Source organism: Pogona vitticeps, chromosome 1, assembly GCF_051106095.1.
Source record: "Pogona vitticeps strain Pit_001003342236 chromosome 1, PviZW2.1, whole genome shotgun sequence".
NCBI classification, from domain to species: domain Eukaryota; kingdom Metazoa; phylum Chordata; class Lepidosauria; order Squamata; family Agamidae; genus Pogona; species Pogona vitticeps.
The window spans coordinates 142328431-142350948 of record NC_135783.1 but is presented as its reverse complement, the minus strand read 5'-3'; the positions used below and the strand labels follow the sequence as shown (position 1 = coordinate 142350948).

Below are 22518 nucleotides of genomic sequence, written 5' to 3'. Positions count from 1 at the left end.
AACACCTTCCATATGCGTTGCCTACGACGGATTTTTGGTATCACCTGGCAGGACAGAGTTCCAAATAGAGTAGTCCTAGAACGAGCTGGAATTTTCAGCATGCATACATTACTGAAACAGCGACGTCTACGCTGGCTTGGGCACGTTGTGAGAATGGCTGATGGTCGGATTCCAAAGGATCTCCTATATGGAGAATTAGTGCAGGGAAATCGCCCCAGAGGGAGACCACAGCTGCGATACAAGGATATCTGCAAGCGGGATCTGAAGGCCTTAGGAATAGACCTCAACAGATGGGAAACCCTGACATCTGATCGTTCAGCCTGGAGGCAGGCAGTACATCACGGCCTCTCCCAATTTGAAGAGACCCTTGTCCAGCAGGCTGAGGCAAAGAGGAAGTCACAAAGGAAGCAAAACCAGGGAGCTGGACAGGGGACAGATTGGATTTGTCTCCAGTGTGGAAGGGATTGTCACTCTCGAATTGGCTTCCTCAGCCACACTAGACGCTGTTCCAAGTCCTCCATACAGAGCACGATACCATAGTCTTTCGAGACTGAAGGATGCCTACTAGATAGATAGATAGATAGATAGATAGATAGATAGATAGATAGATAGATAGATAGATAGATAGATAGATAGATAGATAGATAGATAGATAGATAGATAGATAGATTGATTGATTGATTGATTGATTGATTGATTGATTGATTGATTGATTGATTGATTGGGGATTTCACTGGAAATATCTAAGACTGAAAGCTGTTCTTTATATTTCATTATCTTTTGAATCCATTTGCAGCATGAATTTGACCCAACTCCGGGAGGCAGTGGAAGACAAGAGGGCCTGGAGTGCTTTGGTCCATGGGGGTCACGAAGAGTCGGACACGACTAAACGACTAAACAACAGCATTGTTCTTCTGCTTGACTGTAAGTCACCCACATTAGCGCACTGCACTATCAAAAAAGAAACCTCCTTTCCTATGAGGAGAGACTCAGAGAGGCAAGGGTTAATAGCTCCGCCGGGCAACCAATGGAGGTGGGAAAGCCGCCCTCTGTGACACACACGCCTTCCAATGGCGTTCTTCTATCGGCGGAGGCGGGACGCCCAAGGTTGACAAAAGCTTCGGCATAGGCTCGTTCGGCAAGAATCCGTGCGCGGCGTCTTAGCCTGGCGGAAGTACCGGCGAGGCCTTCGTTGACGACCTTCGCTGTTGCCGCCACTTCCTTCTTCCGCCCGGCCAGGTGTCTTGGGTTGCGTCGCTTCTGCAATGCTGCTGGCCGGTGACGAAGCCCCGACCGGGGAAGGTACGTGCTCGAAAGGGGGCAAGCCGGCTTCTCCCCGCCGCTCTCCTTTTGGTTCCAGCTTCAGTCGGTGGCTGCCCGGCTCCCTTTCTCTTTCTGTTGCTCCACCGACGTGCAGCAACAGAAGCTCTTAATTTAATTTTAATGCAACCGAGAGGAGCCGGTGCAGCGAGGCAGCCCATCAGCAGGGCAAGGTCCCGAGTCCCACAGGGTCGAAGACGCCCTTGCGTGCTGGGACGGCCCTTTGGTCTCCTTGGGGGGGGGATAAGAAATGCAAAATTTGCAAAATTTTCCATTTTTTTCCCCCAGGAAAAAAAAACCTGGGGGGGGGAAATGGAAATTTCCATTTCTCAGTCGATCCAGTCTAGACGACTTTCCATACATACATTTCCCGCCCCCCGGGAAGGGGGGGGATCGTTTTTTCCCGTCTCCCCCCACCCCCGTAAAAATGGACATTTTTGGAAAATTTGCTTCTCTGCGTGAGCAGCGATGCAGCTGCAGAAGCTCATCCCAGCTTTTGTTTGGGATGATGCATTTTTTTTCATTTGCTCACTGTTGAGGCAGAGATGGGAATCGAACCGTTGGAGAGGAAGCCCAGGTAGCAACCGGGCTGCCCGGCAAGGTGGTCCCATGGTCTCTCATTGAAAAGGTGGCTTGCAGAAACCCCCAACGTGCAGTGACATCTTAAAACCTTGCCACCCTGCAAACCCTGACAGCGTTTCTGACCATATCCGCTCTGTGGATTGTCTTCCAGTGTCACTCCTGAAGCACAATACAGTACTGTAATCTTAACGTTTTTCAAACTGCCGCCAGGCTGTGGTTTTTGCTACACCTCCAACAACAGGTCTACATCTTTGGGAATTATGATTGTAGAGTCTGTACAAGAGAGATGCCTCTGCTACCACATGAGTTTTCTTTGCCCTCCCAAGACACAGGGCTAACCGAAGCTTGATGCTAAATTTGCCTTCAAGCTCCTCTCTCTTTGTTTGTAAGCAAATTGTGTCAAGTGGAAAGAGCTGATAATGAATGGGATCAGACCAGGTGTAAAAGAGTGGATGTTGTGACCCTGCAGAAAATCCACCTTGCTTTTTTTTCCCCTCCCCCCCCCCCCGCCACTTCTTGGGGGATCCACCATTAATCCCCTGTCGGTTCTCTGCCATCAGTTAAGGCTGTTCTCTTAAAAGGAAATTAAAATTGAATGAGATTGTTTCATTTTCCTTGATGAAGGCTCATGGCCAAAATATGTGGCAGTTTTGATTTTGAACGATGTAGTTCAGCAGCCTTTCAAGATATTGATGTATATCATGATTTGGGACTTAAGGCTTTGGAGTTAAAATGAATGGACAGTGACCACTGATATCGTATTAGGCAATGGGTGAGCTTATACAGTAATACATTTTTGCTTTATTAAGCGTCTTCAGTTTTCTGAACTGAATTTTGGCAGGGACCATATTGTTATTGTCAATCTGATAAACACCAATATCTGTTTAACTAGTGTTGCAGTAAATGTTTAAGATTCGGAGAACATGTGATTGTATAATACCACTGAGGCAAGATATTTGTGAATATTTTAATTGCCTGAACGGGAGATTCTTGAAGCATCATGTGAAGCATCCTGAGCTTAGTACTGGCTGCAAATTGTTAAAATGCATAATTATTATTGATGATGATGATGATGATAAAATAATAATAATAATAATAATAATAATAATAATAATAATAATAATAATAATAATAATAATAATAATAATAATAATAATAATAATAATAATAATAATAATAATAATAATAATAATAATAATAAAATTGTCTAGGTCTCAGTGAGTTAGAGCACCTGGCCATGCAGCCAGAGGGTCAAGATTTAATTCCCCACAATGCCTCCTGGGAGAACAGCCAACAGAGTAGCTTCATTCTGTTTTAAAGAAAATTATATTGCAGAAGTTAATTATTCATGCATATCTCATTGAAATGTAAACCTTTCTCTCTTTTTTTTCAGGAATGAGCAAGAAAAAAGAATCTGAAGAGCAAGTTGTGGTACATGAAGAGTTCACGTATGTTAATGGAGCAGCTACCCAGATCTTAAAGTGCGGCCCTTGGAGAGATCTCTGGAAATATGAAAATACCCCCAAAGTCTTATTTCTAGTTATCCCCGGTATGTTTTGTGGCTTTTTGTTTGTTTCTTATGTTCTTGTATTCTCCTGATGTGACAAAAAATGTGAAGTACAGTGTGCACCAGCTGCACCCATTCTTGATTCACGGTGACACTTGCCTTAGTTGCAAGGTGGATTACTCTAACATGCTCTGTGTGAGGCTGCCTTTGGAGGGTGTTTGGAAACTTCAGTGGGTCCAAAGTGCTGCAGCCAGATTATTAACTGGGGCTGGTTACAAGGATCACATGACCCTCCTGTCACAGCAGCTTCAGTGGCTGCCGCAAGCGCTGATTTTAACGTATAAAGCTGTAAAAAGCTTTAAAAAGCTATCTAAAAGACTGCATCTATGAAGCTGCCCGAGCATTAGGATCATCAGGGGAGGCCTTTCTCTCAATCCCTCCTGCCCTCAAAGGGACATTTGTTAGCAACATGGGGGAGAGCCTTCTCTGTGGCTACTCCCAGACTCTGGAACCCCCTCCCACTGGAGGCCATCCTGGCCCCATCTTTGCTGTCCTACCGCAAGCAGGCAAAGACCTTTCTCCTCAGGCAGGCTTTCCCTTCATGACTGGTTGCCTGAGTGGGGTTTTATAATGGGATGGTTTTTATTTATTTCTATTTTTTTGCTATTAAATCTATTTTAGTTATGCTTTTACTTAACATTTTCAGTATAATGTTTAATTCTTTTAAAATATTTCAGTGATTTACTGTTTTTAGCTTTTAATATTGTGTCATTAATTATCTGAGCTGCCTTGGGTCCTTTTTGTGGGAGACAGGCAGGTTAAAATATTTTAAATAAATGTGAGAAATGAAGGGTCCAGTCTAAAGTTACCAAGAACATTGTGAAAAATGAAGGTGGGTGCATCGAAATTCAAGCTATAATTGAAGAGAAACTGGAAATAAGGTTTGAGTACAACTCTGTGAAACAAATTAAGGAGGAAAAAAAGGACAGCAAACGTGAACATAAACAGTTTTGCAAAAGAAAGAACATAGTTGATGTTGGTGCTCATATACATCTCTCTCCCACCCCTTTACCACTTAGCCTTCATGTGCTGATATAACTACCTCGGTAGGGCTAAACTCAAATCATTGTTCATGAAGAAGAATTAATTTAGCAAACAGTAGTTAAGATGAACCACAGTTTAGTGTTGTTTTTGAATTCTAAACAGTGGTCAATCAGAAATGAACATGTCCAAATTTCTCAGATATGCTGCAGGAGGAAAATGTGGAGTCTGATTGAGGATAGACTTGTTCCTCTCATGAAACATAGCTTACTGTGATATCATTATGTAGCCAATGATTCACTGGATGATTAAAGGTGTGCTAGACATGACTAGGAGTCGGGAGATTTGTCAAGTTTATGGAACAAATTTGCATGGATCTTTTTACTGAAAATCAGGCAACAGAAGCCCTCAGAGGTGGGATGGAAAGTGCCTGTTGTTTCCAGTTCTTCTTGTACATGCTTTGTAGGCTGCATTTGTTACCAGGCTAACAGGAAGTCATGGTGAAAATAAGACAGTTGTGATTTTTGACTGTCGCATGAAAACACATGTGTGCCAGAAGATGGTGCTGTTTTAAAGATAAGCACAAATAATACACTCATTGGGTGAGCTGGTTCTTGCAACTGAATGTTCATCTCTGATTACTTCAGCATCTGTTAAGTGTAGCTATAGCATGTGCTCTTGATAAAGTGCCCTTCTGTGCAGCTTACTGTGGGATATACCTGCTAGTAAGCCTTTCAACCTTGCTCTGAATCTCACCCCAGCCTTCCAGAAATTGAAAGCTGTCCTAATTGGCAGTGGCATACATTTTTGCACAGTCTGATGGCCTGTGATCGGTATGGTTAAAGCGAAGAATCTGAATTGCATCACTTTCCTAAGTTGGTTAGATAAGTGATCTAATGGCCTGAAATCATATCACTACTACCTCTAGCCCCGGACGGTTGATCCCCTCCCACCAGCCCCCAGATGTGTTGCTTTGGTGCAGTAGTTCACAATGAGGGCAAGAACAGGTGATGGTTGTTGCATACTTTTCAAAGTACTGAATCTGAACATTACACTGTATTTAAAGTGGGGGAGAACAGATTGCCCCAGGGCCCAGTGGAGTACAGGTACAGGTGGGCAGCACCAGAAGCCATTGCAAGAGGAGTTATCTCCTCAAATCCCTACTAACTCAGTGAGCCTATTCTAGCTGGTACCGTCTCATTTTCAGGCAGGATAATTCTCCAGACTGAAGAACTATGGGATAGCATTGTACCACAACTCAAGTAAGGATGTGTCTTGTAATGAAACAGAGTAGAGAAGCAGCCTGTCTTTTTTTTTAAATACTTTCAGTTAATTCACTCTGTCTCCCAATCATTTATGGTAGTATGGAACAATCTCATTTTATTAATCTCAGGAATATTTTTAAAAATGGACATATGGTATCTATGTGTGATATCATTCAATTTTCCCTATGTCTTGTTTCTTTGAATCTCGAGGGGAAATTGTGTGAATGGCCTTTTAAGTCCTTATTAGGCCTGTCATGGCTGCCATATGTTTATCTGGAAGCCCGGGCGATTACTTTGTTTCAAATAATCCAGCCAATACCCTCAGATTTCTCCATACGCGGGAACACTGCTGTTTTCTGTACATGCTCCATTTAAATCCTTTTGACATCTGTGTGGGCTGGCTTCCTCACATTAGCATAGGGGAGCTGGAAGTTGCTGCTCTGGTTGATTTGTTGCCAAATCTAGGTTAATTTTCCTCAAGCAAGGAAACTCAGATGTCTCTTCACACTGAAATTCCTGGTTTCTTGAGGGGGGGAAAGGGCTGCTGAAATCATCTCCATCAAGAAATTGTGCCTTTCTGTGTGGTCTGCATTATTTCCCAAGATTTAAAGTTTAACCATTTTCAGCGAATAATACTTTTGTTTTGAAATCAGTTTCTCTTGAAACATGTTGTAGCAGTTTCAAAGGTATGCTGTGGTTCTGGAAAAAAAAGTTATTATGTAAGGATTTCTGTATCTACTTTGCATTTTTTAAAAAATAAACCCAAAATCTGTTCACAAGCTGTCGGTGCGCTTGGATTTTCAAGCAGTAAGGATTTCTGAAATGGAGTTCCTTGCATTCTAAAATGAAAGAGCAATTGAAGAGGATATCAAACTCTTAGAGCAGGTCATGTTACTATCCTATCAGAAGTGGAGATTTAATCATTTAGCAGTTCTTATTCCTTAACATCCACTTGACTTGGCCAAGTCATTATTGAGGCATTGCTAGGTAGCTCTGTCACTAGGCTACAGTAAGGCTTCAGGCTTCACCATAAGTGGGAGGAAAGATTGGTACAGGATAGAGGATATGTGCTATCAGCAAAGTCTTTTTGTTCTTTTGTTTACCTTGATTTAACTGTGGAAAGAACAGTGTTCTCGACACATGCTCATTATGGCCTCTTCACTCTTTTCTTACCTTGCATCAGAAAGAGAATGCGGGTGTCTTGTTTAGTGGGGACGTCATAGGGATTGCTGAGATTCTATAAATAATGTGCTTCAAATACTGTAAAGTATATGAATTCAAATCCTTTAAAGAATGAAGGTAATGAACCAACTTGCAACAGATTTTTTTCCCCTTCATTCTAGCAGATTGTAAGATGTATGAGTGGAAATCTGACAATTTTGTTTATGCATGGATGGGGCTCTGGATGTGTTGAATTGGTCCCACTGAGCTTGGGACAAACTCAGAATGAGTCCTACCAAGAATATATACTTATTGAAGGGAATGAGATGTATTGGTCAAAACTAAATTGAGCCCCTTTCATTTCAGTGGGTTTAGTTTAGGTACCTCTTTATATTCTTTATCTTTATATGTGATGTTTCCAGAAGGATAACAATGCAAAAGCATATAGTCTTCAGGAGGATGAAACACTTTTAAATTATACCTTTTTTTAAAAAAAAAATGATGTTTCTCATGCTTAAATATCCTACAAAGTGGTAAGACAAAGTTGGATGAAATGATAGCTGTTTGTATAATATTCATTAAATATTTATGGAGTTAGCATTCCATGTAGCATTGACAAAAACTTGAGGATTAATTTGAAAGATGTGTATCCTCTAGAATTAATAAGAAATTAAAGGGTTGAGAAATGCCATTAAAGCCTTGGCGACCTGGGCTCTGGTCAAGGGGACTGAAAGAAAGGTGTCTGAAGGTGTGGCCGGAAGTCTCAGAATTCTACCTGGGGAATTTTTGGACGAACTCTGAGACTTGAAGCCAAATACCCCAGCCCTAGTAAAAATGTTGTTTATGAAGAAATGTCAGAAGCTTGGGATTCTGAAAGTTGGTAGGATTTGGAATATGTGTGTGCTTTAAAAAAAACAACAACATAGATACACTTCATTTGAGGCCATATTTCTTGTAGATATGAATGGAAAAAAAATATTACCGATAGTGATCTGGCAGTGTTGTTTAACTACAAAAGGCTCTTCACACGTGGCCCAATGTTTCCAAAGTCTTCTCTCGAGCAAAATGGAACCCTATGGAACCTCAGAACCTAAAAAGAAGGGGATAGGAAACTTATTTATTTAAATGCTTCTGGCGCCCGATTCAGGTTGTACCGGCACAAAGTTACCCATTAACTAGTGGCAATTTACTGCTGCTTTATGATTCCACTTCACTTAATGCTGGCATAAATAACCAATAAGATTCTTAGTCAGTTGTGGACTGTTCCTGTTTTCTGCATATGTTCGCAAAAAAACACTTAGGTGGAGATGAGCACTGCATCAAGTGGCTTTATTTTATTTTAGTTCTCCTTTGTGAGGTACCGCAATTATGTCTCTGTGTTGAATTCATCTATATTGCTGTGTTTGCATGTTTAGTGTATCATATGTATTGCCAGCATTTTAATAAAATGGTCTGTAGTCTCATTAGATTTTTTCCGCCCCTTTTCAGGTAATCCAGGACTTGCTGACTTTTACCGGACCTTCATCCGAACTTTGTACTGTAGCCTGAAACAGCAGTATCCAGTTTGGGCAGTAAGCCATGCTGGACACTGTAAAGTCCCTAATGGCATGAAAATGACAGAAGGTACTATGAATTAAAATACTGCTGTGTTTAATATTGATATTGAGTAGTAATATTATAACTAATTGGTGCTGATGAATGAGTTTGCATAGAATAGTTATCTCTGTTTCTTCCACTGGATTGTGACCCGAAAAGAATATGATAGATCGCTTTTTCTGTCTATATTCCTTTGACTACTGGTTTTTAATATAACATTGAATATAAGACTTAGAATCTATATCCCAAGACAAGGGGGTACCACTCAAAAAGAGCATAGATTGTGTTTCTAAATGATTTTATAATATTATAACAAAATTGTGTATCTTAGAATCCTATGAGCTATTAAGCCTTAAGCATAAAACCCAGGAAACGAAACAGTTGCTCTTAACTTTCGGAGAATGATTGCATTGTTCCTGTTCATTCTGTTTTTATGGAAGTAAGTATGTAGCTACTCATGTGGATGGACACACGCAAAGAGCGTGCCCCTTATCATTCTTCCTTCCCCCCCCCCCAAAACCCACAGGTTGACCTGTTAACTTTTGCTCTAGTGTGAAGGTGCTGCTCCTAAATTCCAGCTTGGTGCATAACAAAACAGTGTTAATTCACAGTTTATTTGTGGATAAAGTGGGGTGCGGAGTATACCACTAACAGAGGGTTTAGGGTGGTGGGTTGCTATCATTTATAAGGATCCTTCCTCTCTCGCTAGGAAACCAGTCAGCTCAGGAGCCAGCTTTGTTTGTATATGAAATAAAAGTTGTTTTGTAGTCAAGTCAAGAACTTGTATTTGTACAAATTTGTATTTCTGCTGATTTTAGAAGTCCTTGTTTTAATTATAAAACAACAACATTATAGCTTGAGTGGCAATTTATATTTTACTTTATTTTAGTTAATTATATAGAACAGTAAAGAAGAGGTGTGATAGGGTTTGTTTAAATTTTGCAGCAGTTCCTTTTGGCGGGAAATAACGATGGAGACTTGTCAGTCATGTTCAGAACTTCACTTTTATTAATCTCTGGCTTTTCAACCATCTCAACTGGGCTGAAACATGATAAGTCGGGTAACGGGCCATAACTGGAAGAGGCCAACTCTTCCTGAAAGTCCGGATAACTCACTGGGGTGCTGGGCCAAAGCGTTCGCGGTTCATGGGGCTCCGTAGAGGAGCACTCCTCACTGCACAGATTGTGCCACAGCATGGGTACCTTGCCCAGTCTCCTTCCTTCAGTCCTTTGTTGAAGGTAGAGTCCGGTCTTATTGCCTTTCTGCCTCATCCTTGCCCCCACGGGAAGACAATGACCGTCCACTCCTGTGTCTCATATACTGCCTCTCCCTCTCTGTTTGGCTCCGGGTCTGGTAATAATCCTATGACTTTCAGGCTCAGGAAAACTCTCAGGAGCCCGCACATCTTTTCATACTCAGCCTCCGCCTTGTCACATTCCTCCTTCTCCATCCTGCTGCCAATCCCTTCCACACTTCCGTTTCCGCATTGACTTCAAAGTGTTAATGCTTACATATAAAGCCCTAAACGGTTTAGGACCTCGATACTTGACGGAACGCTTACTCCCAACTAGTTCTACTGTGTCACCCGTGCGAGCCAAGAGGTGAGGCTGAGGAGCCTGACGCCAAGGGAGGCCCAGAAAGAAAGAACTAGAAACCGGGCCTTCTCAGCGGTGGCTCCTTGTCTCTGGAATAACCTACCTCCGGAGATTCGCGCTGCACCCTCGCTGGGTACTTTTAAGAACCAACTAAAAACATGGATGTTTAGGCAGGCCTTCCCTTCCAGCTAATTCCTGTCCTCTTTCCTTTTTCTTTCTCTCTTTATTTGATTTATTTTTATTTTTCCCATCTTACAGAATCATCTAATTAATTAATTGTTATAAATTTTTTAGAACTTGTTATCATTTGTTGTAAGCCGCCTAGAGTGGTCGAAATGACTAGATAGGCGGGGTATAAATAAATAAATAAATAAATAAATAAATAAATAAATAAATGAAGACAAATACAATCTGTCCCCTGTCCAGCTCCCTGATTTTGCTGGTTTCGGGACTGCCTCTTCACCTCGGCCTGCTGGACAAGGGTCTCTTCGAATTGGGAGAGGCCGTGATGCACCGCCTGCCTCCAGGCTGAATGCTCAGATGTCAGGGTTTCCCATCTGTTGATGTCCGTTCCTAAGGCCTGCGGATCCCGCTTGCAGATATCTTTGTATCGCAGCTATGGTCTCCCTCTGGGGCAATTTCCCTGCACTAATTCTCCATACAGGAGATCTTTTGGAATTTGACCATCAGCCATTCTCATGACATGCCCAAGCCAACATAGATGTCGCTGTTTCAGTAATGTATACATGCTAAATATTCCAGCTCATTCTAGGACTACTTTATTTGGAACTTTGTCCTGCCAGGTGATACCAAAAATGCATAGGAGACAACACATATGGAACATGTTCATCTTCCTCTCCTGCCGTGCACAAAGGGTCCAGAACTCACTGCAGTACAGAAGTGTGCTCAGGACACAGGCTCTATAGACCTGGATCTTGGTATATGCCCTCAGCTTCTTATTAAGCCATACTCTCTTTGTGAGTCTAGAGCAGTGGTTCTTAACCTTTGTTACTTGGATGCTTTTGAACTGCAACTCCCAGAAACTCCAGTCAGGACAGCTGGTGGTGAAGGCTTCTGGGAGTTGCAGTCCAAAACTCCTGAGTAACCCAAGGTTAAGAACCAGTGGTCTAGAGAACATGGTAGCTGCTTTGCCAGTGCATTTATCTAGCTTGACATCTAGGGAGAGAGTGTCAGAGATCGTTGAGCCAAGGTACACAAATTCATGAACAACCTCCAATTCTTGCGTGGTGATGGTAATAGAGGGAGATGAGTCCATGCCCTGGCCCATGACTTGTCTTTTCTTCAGCCTGAGTGTTACTCCAAAGTCTTGGCAAGCCTTGCTAAAACGATTCATGTGTTGTTGGAGGTCTTCAGCAGAGTGGTCAACAACGGCTGCATCATCGATGAAGATGAAGTCCTGCATGCATTTCAGATGGACTTTGGTCTTCTTTCTTTCTTTCTTTCTTTCTTTCTTTCTTTCTTTCTTTCTTTCTTTCTTTCTTTCTTTCTTTCTAAAATTGTTTTATTTATTTGCTGTCAGCTGCCCAGAGTAGTCTATGTATAGATGGGCGGGGTATAAGTATAATAAATAAAATAATAAAATAAAATAAAATAAATTCATTCATTCATCCATTCATTCATCAATGTTCCAGTCTCTCCTTATCCCCTGTAACAGGGAAGATTTTAGAAACTAAGTCAAAAATTTCAACTATTCATAAAAACGAAGCCTAGTAATTGGGATTTGCAGATTTCCATATTTGTTTTGAGTTTTGTTTTTTTGTGGTTGCCTCTTTCATCTTTGTTTTTTTCATGCACTTCTCCTTTAGATAAAAGGGAACACCCATTTCAGGTTGTTTTGTTTTCCACATTTGTGTTTTCTGACACTAGTCCAAAAAAACCCCCTATATAACCAGCAAAAGCTACCCCCAAGAAGCAGAGGCAAGGTGTCAGAGAATCAGTCTACTCCAGAATCAGGCAACAAAACAATTGATAAAAAACAAACCAAACACCAAACTGTCCCAAGTAAAGCTATATATTTTGGTGCAGTTTGCAGAATAAATGCATGGTAAATTAGCCAAACAATAATTTACAAATATCATTCAAACAGGGAAAGATATCTCCAAGAGAAGTAATAGCAAAATAAAAAGGCACACAGCATCCTTTTGCAAACCCCAAGAAAAGAAAGGCAACAAAGTAAAAAAAAAAATACAGTCAAAGCCCCCCAGACCAAAAGTACTAGAATATGGGGAGATTTTTCCCTGCACTAGCATTCTATGCCATCTCTTTGCAACAGCAATATATATATATGTGGGCATACTAAAGAAATCAGTCAGACTCTGTTATATACTGTGCTAATTCATAAGAATTTTTCATAGCATGAAAATTAATTTTTTCATTGTTTTTTCCACCAATATATTTCAGCTTAAGCATCATTTATATGCCACTTGAAGCATCTGGCTGAGAAGCCGGAGCTTAGGAATTTGATTCCCCCCACTCCTTGACAGTGGCTGGACTTGTTGATCCAAGGCAATTCCTATCACAAATTGATATTCTCCATTGACAAGCAGTATGTGAGTTTTTGTACAAAGAATGCTAGTTACAGAGCTGTAGTATGTACCACACCTGCCTCTCATATATACTTACAGCTTTCAGGTTCCATGCTCACATTTTTTGTGCTCATATTGAAATATTTAAGATGGCAAGGAAGAAACGAACTTGTCACCTGTCTGTCATCCTGGGCAAAAACCAACAATCTATACATGCTGCGTAAACATTAATGGAATCTTTAAATGTTGCTTTTTCCTTTGCAGTGCCCAATATTGACACTTTGACTCATTAAATTTTCCTAAAGGTTAGTGAGCTTGACTCAGTATGCAGATGCTACTTATGAACAGTTCCTTTTATAATCTCATAAACAGCGACTGCTTATTTACAGCCTTATGTGTTGTGAGTTTTGTTTGAGTCACTCCATTATAAGATTGAAGCATTTGGCGGCTACTATTGACATACTTGCATCCCACTTGCATCCATTTAAGAAATAAAGCATGGTTAAATTGCGATGATTTATTGGATTTTATTATAATCAGAATGTGGTGATCTTGGTCCCTAACTTAAAATAAACAATCTGTGACCTTGCCTCAGAGTATGTTTATTTTTACAAGATTGTATGGTTTCTTTCAATATGTCTTTTAATGAGGAATTCTCATTGATTTTTCTCTGAGAATTGGAGTTGCATTTAGTTTGGGTGGTGTGGTAGTGGAGGAATTCACACTCTTGCTGTTAATCTAGGGAAAATGACTGAGGAAAAGTTTATTTAAACTGCAGGTTAGCACTTCCTATCACGGGCTTTTAAAAATACATTGCAGCTTAGAATCCTGGCTGTCAAAACAGAAGCTACTGGTCAGGAATGGGTGTCAGTAAACTAGTCACTAATCTCACCAAGAAATTAAATGGGTGGCCTTTTCGCTTGGTTGTTGGTATTAAATACATGTGTTATTTCAAATCCTAGCTACTTAGAATCTATGCAGTTTCCTTAATAAAAACAGGGGAAGCAAGGATTTTCCTTTTGTTTGTTCTTCCAAATTAGCAGAGATTACTTATATTACTGTGTTAAAAACTGTGGCCAAACTCCAAAGAGGAGTTTTCCCGGTGGAGAAGGATGTACAGAGATGAACCTTTGGAGGGCTGGGTAACTACCAGAGAAGGAAAGGAAAGGGAGGAAGGGAGGAAGGAAGGAAGGAAGGAGAGTGCTCTCTTGTACAAGGAGGTGTGTGTGCGACCTTGATCATCATCTTTGAAGGTGTCCAGACAAATGCCCAAAACTAACCCTGCTGCTGCTTTGAAATGTTTAAAGTTCACCTTAAGAGGTTTCGGCAGCCGTTGTACAGTATTTTAAAATCTTTGGTGTACCTCAGTTATGAACACATGATTTGAATGGAAGAAGTTTGATTCATTTTGTGGTTATTGAGGTTTCGGTTGTGTGTGTTAGTTTGTTTTGCGATCTTCGTCCTTCTGTTTCCTACTGTGCCAGCAGTTACCACAGTTGTTTTGTAGGCAGGCAGTTTCCTTCCATCCTATACATTTTTTTCAAGACCTATGAAGGGATTGTTGATCTGACTGTAGTTTTTACTTGTGTACATTTCAAGGAATACCAAGTTCAGAATTTGGAGGGGAGAGGACAAACGCTCTCCTTTGCCCCTTCATAGACACCTCCCCTCCACCATGACTTCTTTCTTAAAACTCATTAGCAGCTGTTGGTCCCCAAGTATTTGCTCCTGTAGTCGGAGAGAGGAGCAGTGTGTGTGTGCGTGTGCGTGTGCGTGTGCGTGCGTGTGCGTGTGCGTGTGTGCGCGCGTCCAAACAACCTTCGAGTAAGGCTTATGGGAGGGAAGCTTAAATCTGTAACTGATTTCCAGGTCTCCAGGCTGTAGCTCACAATACAGAGGTAGCATCTTTCTAGCCAAAGTATTTACTTGTGTGCTGGTGGGTATATAAAGCACAGGGCGCGAATCTATCTGTTTGTGTTGTGGTCAGCTAATTTGTATGGCAAGACGGGGCTGCATAAGATGGGACACTTCTGGAGCACATACACTGGGGCAAGTTGTGGTTGACGGAATGTCTGCTTTGGGCTAGCAGGTCTGGGAGTCGTTTTGGTCTCTGGTTGCAGAGACAGAGTTTGAGAGTGCAATTCTTCTCTGTGCCTCCTCGATAGGAGCTAGACTCCATGATCCATAGGGTCCCTTCCAGCTCTGCCATTCTGCGATGCTGGTGGTAGTTGGTTGAATGGTTGATCATCAGCATATGGCCCACCAAGTGTTGGGCTGCAACTCACGTCATCTCTCGGCACCAGTCATTCTGATAGAGCTGAAGGAACCTAAGATCTAACAGCATCTAAAGGATCATAGGTTGTCTGTCCGTTATGCCCTAAGCAGTCCTCTCTCTGTCTCTGTCCATCTCCCTTCTTCATAGTTTTGCTTTGCTATCCTGGCCTGTGACATTTACCTACTATTTCCAATTTCACCGAAAGTATCAGCACATTCCTTTCAGGTTATCATTTTCATTTCCAGGACATATACAAAACAAACAAAAATGTTTTTATCGTCAATGTTTTGCTGTAACCATGAGATATTTTGCAGAAAGTTCAAACACGTTGTTTTGAGATCTGTGTAGCAGAGGTAGTCAAAAGCAGGAGGAGGGTTTTTCCCTCTCTTTCTGATGACCTCCTCTTTTCCTCCTTGCTCAGTGGCGTGATCTCTCTCTCTCTCTCTCTCCTCACCCCCTTCCAATACTTGTGCTTTACCTTTTTCTCATTTTCTCTCTCATTTTTCTCTCCTGTTGGGTCCCCCCATCCATGTGAAAGTAAGCCAGTGGTCACAGGTTCCTTGTTCCAGTCTTACATAATGGAGTTTGAAGATGTACTAATAAGACTGTTGCCAAAGCTTCAGAAGTTGGTCATTGGGCATTTGGCAGAGGTAGACACTCACATGTTCTTTGAAAATATGTGGTGTCACGTATGTCACACAACATGATAAATACAATTACAGGCCATGGGCTAAGGGAATTTAGAAAGACCCCTACAGAATCCTAGAAAATGCTGGCTTTGTCTAGCATTCCACAGTGGGAAGTTAGACACCTGTGGGAAGCTAACGAGCCAGACAAAAATTTAGTGATTGTCTCCTAATAGAAGAATTAACAGGAAAGGATAAAAGTCAGTAGAATAGGTGGCTGAAGAGTAAACTAGATGTGAAGGTAACCATGCAGCTGGTAATGAAGATGGGAGATTCTGCAAGTAGGACCTCTCCTAGGAGGCTGAACTGGCAGTAATGCTGGCCTCATTCTGGTGTTGACTCTTCACCAAAGTCATTGCCACCTAAGCTGTCAGTGACTTTGGGTGTCAGTTTCTGATTTTGTATGTACCATTTTAAAATTATGTTAGAATATTTTTTTTAATTGTTCAAGCCCCAATTTGTATTTTATTTTATTTTAATTTCCAGGGCAAAAGGCAAGGACTCGGGATAACAGTGAATATAACATGCCATTTCTTATCACATATTATATGTATTTACACATATCATTGCATTAAGAACTTTTGTATCTGTTAATTGCCCATATACTTCCAACTAGAGTTATTTGACTATTTTGTATTAACATTATTACATTTGGCTTTCAAGTTATAGAAGGGATCCAGTTATATATGGGTTCCCATTTTTCAGTTGCTTCCTGGATTGAATTGTCTTTCAAAGCTTCTGTTAATATGTCCGTCTCCACCACTTCCATAATATTTTCCATACATTCTTCACGATTCTTTGTTCTACAGATGGTACATGACACCAAATAAGTTATCAAAAATATATAAAGGTACATCAAGTGTATGTTGGAAATGTAAAATACAAGAGGGAACCTTATATCACATGTGATGGACATGTAGACAAGCAAAAAAACCATTGGATACTAATACATGTGAATTTCGTTGTATGTGTATATACTTACAAGGACAATAAATTATTATTATTATATACATGAATGTTTGCAGAGAATTTTAATATGGAATCTTCCATTTAAACCAGAATTATTTTTTTATTAAATATGTTGCCAGAGACTTTGGCTAGGACAGAGAGCTATTTGGTAATACATATAATAACCTCAGCAAGAATATTATATGCACGGAAATGGAAGAAAATTAAAATACTAAATTGTGTTAGAATTCTCTAATGTTTTTTAAACATCTGTGCTCCACCCTGAGATCTTTGGACGTAGGGCATAATATAAACATTTTACATTTTTTCAAATTCCATCAATCCTAATCTCCTAATCTTTAGTGCAAGGATCCCCAAACTTTGGTCCATAGACACTGTTGGATTAGAGCTTCCAGAATTCCTTATTGCATTGGCCATGGCAACTGGGTTAGTCCTGCTTCTTGTACTGCTTAAAAACCTCTTTATAGAACCTCCTTGAGTGTTCATGAACATTGTGTCTCATTGTGTTATTGATAAATCAATAAATATTAACACATTTTCATCTTAAAATTCCAACTTGCTACAAACTTATCTTTAAAAAAAATGTTTTTACTACCAAATGCTTCTGGTGCTTCAATACAGGAGCGAGCTTCCTGTTTATAGAACTGTCTGCTATAAGCAGTGATTCACTTTGAACATTCTGCAAGATATTCGTCAACAGTGAGGTATCCCACATCAATGTGTGTGTAAAGGAATTGGTTGTTTTCCTAGACTGTGTCAGGAACTGCCTCAGCATCATCCTGTTGCCCTTCTTGCTGCTTCAGCCTCTGCTGCCTCGTTTGTCCCTTCTGAGGACACTTGAAAGGATGAAGACTCATAATTAATCATTACCCCTGATGTAACTAAGATACATTATTTATTTCTCTCACCAACGTCTGGAGTTCCATTTCATTTTCCTGTTGACCTTCATTACTGGATTTCTGTTTAAAGAAAGTGGACAAACACATTGTCCCAAGTATTGAACTGGTATGTGTAATCGCAAACTGGTTTGGAGATATTCATGGCCTTTATCTATGCATCATGTGCACATATGTGTGTGCTGACCTGATGAGTCTGATTAAATTATTTTATCATCAAGACGGGAAATGGTAAAGCACTTTTAAGTAGGCTTTACCTAGAAAACACTGAAAAGAGGCACCATAAGTCAGAACTGATTTGACAGCACACAGTTACTACAGTAGGAGTCCCATATCTGTGGGATCAGTATCTGTGATTTCACTTATCCATGCTCTGAAAATATTAAAAGAAAAAAAATCCAGAAAAACTATTTCTACTTGTATTACCAGAACTGGCCACTACAGGGAGCCAAAGACTGTCCTGTGTTAGTGGATGTTAGCATGTTCACTGGTGCCTTCTAGTGGCCAGTTCTGGTAATGAAAATAATTTTTCTCTGAACAGGGATAAAAGCAGTTTTACTTTTAAAAATGCATAATTTGAAAACTCTTTATCCAAACTTTTACAAATTTCATACAGAGCAAGATCAGACTGCTTGGTACACCTGTGTCAGTGCAGATGCAAAACCCAGTTTCAAAGTTACAATGTTTTGTTTGGGCTGCCCCCATTTTTGGAATTGCCTTGTGTAATATTGATTTACTCTGCTGCACAGTAACATCACTGCAGTTTGCTATAATGACAGACTGAGTATTGAACCTAGGGTTCAAATCCCTGCTCAGGTGTAGCAACTCACTAGGATGGGTGGAGTTAAGGCCCATTTTCTTCCCCAGGACTCCTCATGGGTTGCAAATACTCAAAATCTCAATGAGGTATGCTAAGACATTGACTTCCGGTTTTGGAGTCAGACAGCAAGGCTGATTCAAGCTTATCGGAGTGACTTCTAGAACATCTGGGAGGACAAGCAGGGGCACACATTGCCATCCCCTGCTCTAGGGACTCGCAGTATGTGGTTGCCTCTTACACTTCCCGGACTGTGTGGCGACTGGTGAAGAAAGAGAAGCAACTCTGCTCTGAGAGCCATGAACCTCTTTTTTTCAAATTAAACAGACTCTCACTTAGGTAATTGCAGGTGACTGATACTAACGAAAGTAAAAATACTTATGTTAAAATAGTAACAGTTTGAGATATTATTCAGTTATAATAAAAAAAAAACCCTCCTGTTGCATTGTAACTCCTCATTACTTTGAAAATTAACAAGTAGTGGTGACAGTAAATGTAAAGATAAATCCTTTTTAATGCATTATTTCCAACCTCTGATAATCTCTACCGTTTGATTTCTTAAGGGGTTGGTGAGCATGAGCAGTTGATATCTCTCTCTCTCTCTCTCTGTGTGTGTGTGTGTGTGCGCGCACGCGCGCACGCGGCAGAAATAATATACTATAATTTGGGGTTAATGACAGAATATAGCTTTTGGATATCAAAGTACAAATTTCTCTGCTAGAACAGGGGAGCCTTATATTTCAGCAATGAAAGAGAGACAGAGAAGGGGAGAAAAAAAGATAATTCCCCCAAGGGAATTGCTTAGGATAATAAATAAGTGGAATTCCAAAGTCAGATTCAGGAGCTAAAGCAAGGAGACAATTTATTTTCTTAATTTTTTTTTTCATCCCGCTGGTTCAAATGACCTCTGGCAAGGTTCTGTCCTAATGAGATATAAAGTGAAAATTACTCTTTGTCAAGTGGAGCTGAGACGGAAGGGCAAAGCTATGTCATTTTAGTTGGGCACAATTTTATTTTAAAAAAGATGACTTCACTGTCTGTTGGCTGCATCTTTGTGATCAAGCAGGTCACACATTGCTGGACCAGATACTTCAGTATATCCTAGTATTCTTCCTGTACTTGTCTGCTTTCCAAGCAGATAGCTGAGTTAAAGGAAGCACAATTAACACGGGATTAAAAGCATCAAATAGATTTATTGCCTTCACATAATTACTGAAGACTGTTTCCAAGACAGGAACTTATTGGGCATCATGTTCCTCCACTTCACTCCCACATTTAATGACAAGGGCACCCTTCACTTTTGTATCTTAGTGCCACCCTGATAACCTAGTTTAAGACTTCAACAATGAGGTACTAAAAGTGTGGGCTGGAGGCTTTTAAAAGGGATATGAGACAGGTGCCACTGGCTTTTAAGGGGGAAAGGAGTCCATCTTTAAAATGGAAGCAACAACACTGGGTTGCTTTACTGTATTCTTTGTATGACTGCTGAGACACGCCTGGAGAGATTGTCATGTAAAAGGCTTTTAGCAGGTAAGAAAACTGATCTATGTAAATCCAACCCAGGACTCTTCCATTTGAATCCCTCTGTGTGACACAGCTGTTGAGGCTGCAAATCTTTTCATTCATCAATATCACACATACAGCTATCTTGTTAATATAAGAGGTCAGTAAATTAAGGCTTGTGTTTAATCAGTAAATTATGATCAATCACAGGGCACTTTATTTCAGAATCAAGAACAAATGTTGATTTATTTTTGGAGTATCCTTTTACGAAAAGTAATTACCCCCATAAACGCCAATGAAGAGTGTGTATATATTGCAGGTCAAAGGAACAATTCCCGACAGTGCGAGGGCTCTTCTAAGGTCTAAGGGTTAATCTAAAACACAGCAATTTCAGACCTTTCACTGATATCTAGAAGGATTAAAATATGTGTATTAACTATTCTTTCCAGCGTCTTTCTTCTTCTCCTTGCCTCCCTCCCATAGCAAATAAGAATTAGCATGAACTAGCTTGTAATAATTAAACAAAGAGTTTTTTAAAACTGTATTTAAGATTTAAAATGTAATTATTCTCACTCACTCACACTCACTCGGCACATTGCTTCATGTGTCTGCAGGTGAAAGCTAAGAGCAGGTTGGTGTTAAAGTACATAACAGTAGTAACAAAACTAAGTGAAAACTTAGTTCAGGAGTCTTTCTGAAGCCCATCTGGAGATACCAAGGAATTGAGCATGGAGGCTTCAGCGTGCAGACTGTGTATTCCACCACTGACCTTGTGTGCCTCTATCAGCTATTTCAAGTGTAGTACGTGAACAAGACATTTGCCCCTCTCTCAACTACCATGACTATGGCTAGTGACCATTTTGTAATAAAGAAACAGCAGGCTTGTGGAATATGAGTCCTACAGTAGTAGGTTGCAGCGTGAGAGTTTCAGCTTCTAATTTTTAAATATGAAAGGATTACAGAAGTTTGTGCTTTTTTCTTTTCCATATCCCTGTTCGAAAGTGAAAGGGCACCCTCTTGACTTCGGGATTTGTCAGAAGCAAAAGACTTAACATTAAATTTGTATTGAGTATTATTTGATTTGTGTTGATACCTATGTTTGTTTAAATTACTTGTCTCTTATTATTAACAGCTGGTATATTAACAGCTGGTAATTGAAAATGGGTTTTCCATGCCTTTATTTTAGCTAAAATACTAATGCTGCAACACTGGACATATAAATGTTCACCTCCTTTTACCCAATGGATTGAAGACCTTACAACTCTTATCAGCATTTGCAAGTGTTTGGCATATAGACAATAATTCTGTATAGATGTGTTTTATAGAAATCTTTCACAGAAATGTAGGTGTGCATTGTTTATTATTCTTATTGTACTTTTTAATTGTCTGGGGTGGGCTTCTAGAAGGTCTGGGATGACCAGCTAAAGAGGATTGCTTGGTAGGTATCTGTGAAAATTAGTATTTCATACATAGTGTTGAATGGAACTATGCAGGTAGAATTGGATGTTGCCTTCTTTTAACTTCATGGTTGTAAACAACAAAAGGATGGCAGACTGTCATTGCATGGATGACCCAAATCCCATTGGCTTGTTTTTATCCCTTTTCCCAAAATGCAGCCCGTATACTTCTAATCACTATGTCTTCGTTGTACTTGTATTTATGAATTGCCCTCTACTGGGTTCACTTTCACTTTACAGTAACTCAATGGAATTTCCAGACAGTTGGTTTTCCAAGTGTCTGGTACATTAAATTACCATGACTGACTCCCACAAACCACAAGGGGATTGTGTCAACCATTTTTATTGATGAGGTAGCCTTTCCTCTTGTCCTGGATTTAGGACTACAGTTGTGGCATAAGGTTACCAGCTACAGAGACTCTGACTTTAATTTGTATGTAGTGGACCTTACCGGTATTTGTCATGTCGGTTATATTGCCCATGCATACTATTCATTTGTTGACAGGAGTCAACTGGTGTGAGTGTCAACTCAAAGATTAATTGCTGGATTAATTTGTGCTTTTACATCAAATTAAATACAATATTTTCTGATGAATCATTTGTTATATTTTGCGGCAATGGATCAGCGATCAGTTCTAATTAAATGTAGAGAGATATCAAGCAGTGTCCATGTGTGACCTGACAGACATGTTTGTAGGGGACTTTGTGTAGTTGTTTAGTCGTTAAGTCGCATCTGACTCTTCGTGACCCCATGGACCAGAGCACGCCAGGCCCTCCATTGCCTCCCTGAGTTTGGTCAAATTCATGTTAGTAGTTTCGATGACACTGTCCAACCATCTCATCCTCTGTCATCCCCTTCTCCTCTTGCCTGCACACTTTCCCAAAATCAGGGTCTTTTCCAAGGAGTCTTCTCTTCTCTTCAAATGGCCAAAGTACTGGAGCCTCAGCTTCAGGATCTGTCCTTCCAATGAGCACTCAGGGCTGATTTCCTTCAGAATGGATAGCCTTGTTCTCCTTGCAGTCCAGGGGGACAGGGGAAGTTAAAATTAAAGTATTACTCTCTGAGAATGATCCTTTGCTTTGTAGTACAGTGGGGTCTTGACTTAAGAACGGCTTGAGTTAACATTTTGACTTAAGAACTACTCTCATAGGAAAATATTGACTTGACTTACATACTTAGATTTGAGTTAAGAACTAAAATACCACGTGGGAGGCAGGGAAAGTGCAAAATTTGAACTTTCAGTTAACTTTTGGCCAGTGAAAAGGGTGCCTGTCTGCTTCCTCACTCCTCCCAGCGTTTAG

The 22518-nt window shown here is 40.4% G+C and overlaps 1 protein-coding gene across 1 annotated transcript in view; it reads left to right on the top strand.

The window, feature by feature from the left end:
• Window positions 1–1133: 1133 nt before the first annotated feature.
• Window positions 1134–22518, top strand: part of LDAH (lipid droplet associated hydrolase) — a 93866-nt gene continuing 72481 nt past the window's right edge. Inside the window, exons 1-3 of the mRNA XM_073002151.2 lie at window positions 1134–1302; window positions 3296–3451; window positions 8365–8499. Coding sequence (XP_072858252.2) covers window positions 1266–1302; window positions 3296–3451; window positions 8365–8499 — 328 coding nt within the window. The 5' untranslated portion in view covers window positions 1134–1265. The remainder of the gene's footprint in view (window positions 1303–3295; window positions 3452–8364; window positions 8500–22518) is intronic.